At 36.6% G+C, this 7,852-nt stretch overlaps 1 protein-coding gene and 1 long non-coding RNA gene across 2 annotated transcripts; both read right to left on the reverse strand.

Moving 5' to 3' along the window:
- Positions 1–491: 491 nt before the first annotated feature.
- Positions 492–3,914, reverse strand: LOC109136520 (uncharacterized). Its single transcript, XM_048643021.2, has 3 exons — positions 3,478–3,914; positions 3,311–3,372; positions 492–722 (listed from the first exon to the last, which is right to left on the reverse strand). The coding sequence occupies exons 1-3, from the start codon at positions 3,748–3,750 to the stop codon at positions 677–679; spliced, it is 381 nt and encodes a 126-aa protein (XP_048498978.1). The 5' UTR covers positions 3,751–3,914; the 3' UTR covers positions 492–676.
- Positions 3,915–4,832: 918 nt separating this feature from the next.
- Positions 4,833–7,845, reverse strand: LOC125496935 (uncharacterized). The gene is made up of 3 exons (XR_007273369.2): positions 7,561–7,845; positions 7,394–7,455; positions 4,833–4,968 (listed from the first exon to the last, which is right to left on the reverse strand). It is a non-coding gene; the product is annotated as an uncharacterized LOC125496935 (long non-coding RNA).
- Positions 7,846–7,852: the final 7 nt, after the last annotated feature.

A 7,852-nucleotide genomic window follows, 5' to 3' on the forward strand; every position in this document is an offset into this window, starting at 1 on the left:
AGAGGGTCATCGTCTGGGTAGACCACATGCTCTGCATCCTCTATAGTGAAAGACATAGCTGGCATCATTGGCGGTTTCCTCCATTGCATACTTTCATTAATGTTGACCTGGTGCCTGAATTCTTTCAGGCTTGCCTTTGCTACGTTTACACTGCCTCCATGAATCAGGGCACCTCTAATAACATGGATCTCACTGATCCGCGATTGAACATTCTGACTGGCTAGCTTGACCAAGTCTCCATCCTTCAGATGCCGAGAATCTTCAGTCAAATGTTCGTGATCACCATGGAAATCACACCACTTGCTCTTGTCGCGGTTTTTATGGAACATTTTCTTCCGACGCTGCCATTTATCGCTATCTTTATTTGTAAGAGCCCGTTTTCCCGAGCTGCTAAGTAAACACACTTAAAATTCACTAATCACAATTAATGTTTAATAAGCCTCGAATTAAACATTTACTCGAAGCGGAACCATAACCTTACAAATCGATCCTGAACCTGTGGGTTATTGGCCCACAAAACAAAATCCTTTATATAAGACTTCAATTACACCGATATCTCAACTCATATTCCCAAATATTGTATACAATGAAGTATATTAGAAACTATTCCATAATTGACTATCTAAAATACAAACTCAATCCATAAGCTACGACGACATCTTTATCTTGCTTCACTTCAGAATCCTGAGCTCATAACACCAAACCTGCAACAATGTTTGACTCTGCCACCACCAAGTGACAGGCCAAAGAAATGACAACACTATCGGCAAAGCTGAGTACACACTGTGTAATAGAAAATACAAGTTTAGGTGTATTTTGAAAACTAACACATAGTTATAATAACAGATAATCACACTCAACTCAGTTAATATAGTTTCACAAAATCAAATCGTTTGGCATGAACGCGAGTGGAGAGGGGTACCACGCAGTACCAGCTGTCTCCAAACTATTAAGGGTCATCACCCAGCCTTTTATTGTTATGCTTGCAAGACTTACCCGGACATGTCCTATAACGCCAGGAATTCGCCCTTCCTGGAAGGCAATAGCTAGGGACTCTACCCGCCCTAACTCGGGGTGCCCATTCATGCCTCACTTTCATATTTATAAAATAAGATATTTAATGATTCATACTTGAATCCTCAATACTCATAACATAACACCATATTCGACCTTATCTGGTCTTAACTCATATGTGAATCATTACCTCATTATTATACCAAATCATATTTTGAGAAATATAGTATTTTCGAAAAACTCCAATGTGAACAAAAAGAATACTTTTAGAATAATCCAATAGCAATTCACAACTAACTCATAGAGCTGTATCTATAATCATGGCCATTACCACAAACGATATATGATATCCAAAACTCAATATAACGCCCACAGAAGCATTTAAATATATATTTTGCTGAACCGAAAGGTTACCTCAACTCTATAACAATTATACGAAACCTCCAATCATCATAACTTGATTTCCCATATCATCTTGAATTATATACGTCAACATAGCCATTCTCCAACAACCATTTCACAATAACATCAATAATCAATAACCAAACTTAAACTAATTCTCAATTCAAACAAATTATCAACCTTTAACATTCTAATTTCCTTAATCCTTAATTAATAACTATAACTTTGATGATATTAGCTACATCGACTTGCATCCAAATTCATAATCCCAATTCCAAATTATAGAACTAAACAAACTAAACATAACTCACAACTGTACCTAAATCATGCACCTAATTGTGCTACCAACAATTATATTGAGAATATAAAGCTAGCTCGACTAGTAAATAAACCTCAGTAAACTGATTTCTATCTTGCACTCAAATCCTTAACCAATCGAATAACAATTCCAATATTATAATCTCCTTCATAATTCCGAATGATACTCCATTCCGAAATCATCCTCCAATAATCACCTCATCACAATAACAATAATCAACAACCAGTCTTAACTATTCTAATTAACTTCTTCTAACGCAACCACCATGCTAAATCAACTAAATCCCGCAAATAGAAATTAACGAAGTCAATCCCATAATTCATAATTCATAACTAGACTTTATACATATTAACTCCAACTACAATAATCATAACAGACTCCCAATTCTAAGATTATGATTTCCATCACATCATCAACAACGACTATCCGATAATACATCTTAACCATAAAAGAGATGAATAAATTATTCACTAAATAACCTGTAATCACATTACATAATCTAAATCAATAAGCTTTTCTAAAATCATCAAAAACTAAGTTTTCTAAACTCAACTAATAAACTAATATAACAACACCAGAACAACATAACAACATAACAACAGCAACCACAAGACCAGCCACCACCACCACTACAACGACACAACAACAAAAATAACGTAACCCCACCAAAACAACTCCACGGCAGCCACCAACCACAACAACAACCAATAACTGTGGTACATCACCACCACCATAACAATCCCATTACCAACAATAATATAATAGCAACACCATCACTAATAATAACAACAACAATACCACAACAACAGAACAACAACATAATAATTAACAGCAACCATAACTGCAACGCAACAACCACAAGAACAACATCACAAACAATATCAACCTACACCTCCACCACCAAAAGTAGAACAGAAACCAATAACTACTACTCCGATAATTAAATATACCAACTATAACAACATCAACTATACCAAAGCAGTAAGAACAACACCACCTCCACCACCACCAACAAACCAACATCCACCACAACCACAATGCCAATAACAACAACAAAAGTACTATAGCAACATAACAACAAAATAATAGCAGCAACCACAAACATCAACAACTCAACACCACCACCACGACAACAGAACCACCACTTATAGCAACTACTCCAAAGATTTAATACAACAACATTAACAACAATGCATTACAACCACCACTACAATGATACAACCAAAAAAAAAAAAACAACAACATAACAATGGTAACAACAACCCAATAACATCCACCACTACAACAGAACCACCACTTATAGCAACTACTCCAAAGATTTAATACAACAACATTAACAACAATGCATTACAACCACCACTACAATGATACAACCACAAAAAAAAAAAACAACAACATAACAATGGTAACAACAACCCAATAACATCCACCACTACAACAACAACAAACAATAACAACAGCAACAACCAACAAGCAATAGCAACAAATAGTAGTAACAACAACAAATAACAACTTGAGTTTGACTCACTAATCAAGAATTCTGAAATTTAAAGAAAATAGACAAGAGGTGTGTACCTCTGCTCTATTAGGAGCAGCGAAGAATCGAGAAACAGAGGGGTTGAGGGAGGTTTTCGAAGCTTCATCAACAACGCAGCAACAACAACAAACAATTGCAACTTGGGTTTTATTTACACAACGTGAAATCAGAATTTGAAGAGGAAAATAAAGAGGTACGAGTATACCTCTGCTCTGCGTGAGCAGCGAAGAACAAAGGGATGAAGGATGGGGGGTTTCGAAGCTTCAGAAGCGGAGCTTCGCAAGGCCTGTTGAGCACCGGCGAGGTAGCAGCAGACCACGGCGGCAGCAACCAACCGCAATGACGACACAAGAACAGGGGAGAGAAAACAGAGCAACAACACCACACACGAGAGAGATGAATAAGGGCTGCGAAGTGCGCAAGTCTCCGACAGCCGCGAAAATGCCGGCGAGGCAGGAGGGCTGAGCTCCGGCAGCATCCGACGAGATGAGATAAGAGAGGAAGAAAGGGGTTTTTTGGGTTCTCACGGGGAGAGAGAGAGGGGTTTCGGGATTCACGGGTTTGAGTTTTTCTTTGGGGTTTTGTTTTCGAGCGTGATACATGATGAGATGGAGAAAGGGTTGGGCTTCTTGTTTAGGTGAGAATGCCGAACAAAAGATCTAAAGGGGGAGTTTACTTCATTAACCGACAACAAGAAGGGATAACAGCTCGACTTTGATTTTCTCTTTGGGCCAAATACCACTCAACTAATTGCACAAACCCAAAATATAAAATAATATTAAAAATAATAACCTTATAAAATTAAACATATAAATATATTACAAACACGACAATATAATTTAAATCCAACTCAAATAAAATAAGATTTTCGAAATATAATTATCTTAATAAATATAATTAATATTTAAATAAAGGTACTTAAAAACAGGGCTATTACACTCTACCACCCTTAAAATAAGTTTCGTCCTCGAAACTTCAAAACAAAAACTCAATATCAAAATCGAGGAGCAAAGAAAACAAAAGGGCAAAATTTTCGAAATAGGATTCTAGACATCTCATTCGTAGAGATCTCGTTTGAAATTCTTTTACTTAAGCAAATCATACAAGTTTTCTTAAAATATACACCACCATAGGGAATACAGGACACTACACCTTTACATAAATGAATTCATATAGCACACGCAGAAGCGCAAACATTTATATACTCAAACTTCAACATTCCTAACTCCTGATCATCAATTCTCAACCACTAATAATCCCAAATCGATTTCAAACTATCCCAAAGATCTTTTACCCTCGCTATGTAGCCAACTAGGCATACGGTCGCAAGGTTGCTCTGATAACATTTGTAACAGGCCGTTTTCCCGAGCTGCTAGGTAAACACACTTAAAATTCACTAATCACAATTAATGCTTAATAAGCCTCGAATTAAACATTTACTCGCAGCGAAAACATAACCTTACAAATCGATCGTGAACTTGTGGGTTATTGGCCCACAAAACAAAATCCTTTATATAAGACTTCAATTACACCGATATCTCAACTAATATTCCCTATACAATGAAGTATATTAGAAACTATTCCATAATTGACTATCTAAAATACAAACTCAATCCATAAGCTCCGACGACATCTTTATCTTGCTTCACTTCAGAATCCTGAGCTCGCAACACCAAACCTGCAACAATGTTTGACTCTGCCATCCACCAAGTGACAGGCCACATAAATGACAACACTATCAGCAAAGCTGAGTACACATGTGTAATAGAAAATACAAGTTTAGGTGTATTTTGAAAACTAACACATAGTTATAATAACAGATAATCACACTCAACTCAATTAATATAGTTTCACAAAATCAAATCGTTTGGCATGAACGCGAGTGGAGAGGGGTACCACGCAGTACCAGCTGTCTCCAAACTATTGAGGGTCGTCACCCAGCCTTTTATTGTTATGCTTGCAAGACTTACCCGGACATGTCCTATAACGCCAGGAATTGCCCTTCCTGGAAGGCAACAGCTAGGGACTCTACCCGCCCTAACTCGGGGTGCCTATTCATGCCTCACTTTCATATTTATAAAATAAGATATTTAATGATTCATACTTGAATCCTCAATACTCATAACATACACCATATTCGACCTTATCTGGTCTTAACTCATATTGAATCATTCCTCATTATTATACCAAATCATATTTTGAGAAATATAGTATTTTCGAAAACTTCAATTGAACAAAATGATTACTTTATAAAATCCAATAGCAATTCACAACTAACTCATAGAGATGTATCTATAATCATGGCCATTACCACAAACGATATATGATATCGAAAACTCAATATAACGCCCACATGAGCGTTTAAATATATATTTTGCTGAACCGAAAGGTTACCTCAACTCTATAACAATTATATGAAACCTCCAATCATCATAACTTGATTTCCCATATCATCTTGAATTATATACGTCTACATAGCCATTCTCCAATAACCATCTCACGATAACATCAATAATCAATAACCAAACTTAAACTAATTCTCAATTCACAAATTATCAACCGTTCACATTATAATTTCCTTCATACTTAATTAATAACTATAACTTTGATGATATTAGCTACATCGACTTGCATTCCAATTCATAATCACAATTCCAAATTATATAACTAAACAAACTAAACATAACTCACAACCATACCTAAATCAAGCACCTAATTGTGCTACCAACAATTATATTGAGAATATAAAGCTAGCTCGACTCGTAAATAAACCTCAATAAATTGATTTCTATCTTGAACTCAAATCCTTAACCAATCGAATAAAAATTCCAACATTATAATCTCCTTCATAATTCCGAATGATACTCCATTCCGAAATCATCCTCCAATAATCACCTAATCACAATAACAATAATCACAACAACCAGTCTTAACTATTCTAATTAACTTCTTCTAATGCAACCACCATGTTAATCAACTAAATCCCGCAAATAGAAATTAACGAAGTCAATCCCATAATTCATAATTCATAAATGGACTTTATACATATTAACTCCAACTACAATAATCATAACAGACTCCCAATTCTAAGATTATGATTTCCATCACATCGTCAACAACGACTATCCGATAATACATCTTAACCATAAATGAGATGAATAAATTATTCACTAAATAACCTGTAATCACATTACTTAATCTAAATCAATAAGCTTTTCTAAAATCATCAACAACTTAGTTTTCTAAACTCAACTAATAAACTAATATAACAACACCAGAACATCATAACAACATAACAACAGTAACCACAAGACCAGCCACCACCACCACTACAACGACACAACAACAAAAACAACGTAACCCCACCAAAACAACTCCACGGCAGCCACCAACCACAACAACAACCAATAACTGTGGTACATCACCACCACCACAACAATCCCATTACCAACAATAATATAATATCAACACCATCACTAATAATAACAACAACAATACCACGACAACAGAACAACAACATAATAACAGCAACCATAACTGCAACGCAACAACCGCAAGAACAACATCACAAACAATATCAACCTACACCTCCACCACCAAAAGTAGAACAGAAACCAATAACTACTACTCCGACAATTAAATATACCAACTATAACAACATCAACTATACCAAAGCAGCAACAACACCACTACCTCCACCACCAACAACAAACCAACATCCACCACAACCACAATCCCAATAACAACAACAAAAGTACTATAGCAACATAACAACAAAATAATAGCAGCAACCATAAACATCAACAACTCAACACCACCACCACGACAACAAAACCACCACCTATAGCAACTACTCCAAAGATTTAATACAACAACATTAACAACAGCGCATTACAACCACCACTACAATGATACAACCACAAAAAAAAAAAAACAACAACATAACAATGATAACAGCAACCCAATAATATCCACCACTACAACAACAACAAACAATAACAACAACAACAACCAACAAGCAATAGCAACAAATAGTAGTAACAACAACAAAATAACAACTTGAGTTTGACTCACTAATCAAGAATTCTAAAATTTAAAGAAAATAGACAAGAGGTGTGTACCTCTGCTCTATTAGGAGCAGCGAAGAATAGAGAAACAGAGGGGTTGAGGGAGGTTTTCGAAGCTTCAGCAACAACGCAGCAACAACAATAAACAATTGCAACTTAGGTTTTATTTACACAACGTGAAATCAGAATTTGAAGAGGAAAATAAAGAGGTACGAGTATACCTCTGCTCTGCGTGAGCAGCAAAGAACAAAGGGATGAAGGAGGGGGGGTTTCGAAGCTTCAGAAGCGGTGCTTCGCGAGGCCTGTTGAGCACCGGTGAGGTAGCAGCAGACCACAGCGGCACAGAACAACGGCAAGAACCAACCGCAATGACGACACAAGAACAGGGGAGAGAAAACAGAGCAACAACACCACACACGAGAGAGATGAATAAGGGCTGCGAAGTGCGCAAGTCTCCGACAGTCGCGAAAAATGCCGGCGAGGCAGGAGGGCTGAGCTCCGACAGCNCACGAG

Source organism: Beta vulgaris, chromosome 4 (assembly GCF_026745355.1).
Source record: "Beta vulgaris subsp. vulgaris cultivar EL10 chromosome 4, EL10.2, whole genome shotgun sequence".
In the NCBI taxonomy this organism is placed as follows: Eukaryota; Viridiplantae; Streptophyta; class Magnoliopsida; order Caryophyllales; family Amaranthaceae; genus Beta; species Beta vulgaris.

Excerpts from the sequence above, each read along its gene's own strand:
- LOC109136520 (XM_048643021.2), bottom strand. The coding sequence starts at position 3,750 with ATGCTGCCGGAGCTCAGCCCTCCTGCCTCGCCGGCATTTTCGCGGCTG. Across the intron at positions 3,373-3,477 it reads GCTGCTCACGCAGAGCAGAG|CTTCGAAAACCTCCCTCAAC; the intron begins GTATACTCGTAC and ends TTGTTGATGAAG. Across the intron at positions 723-3,310 it reads CTGCTCCTAATAGAGCAGAG|AGTCAAACATTGTTGCAGGT; the intron begins GTACACACCTCT and ends TGGTGGTGGCAG.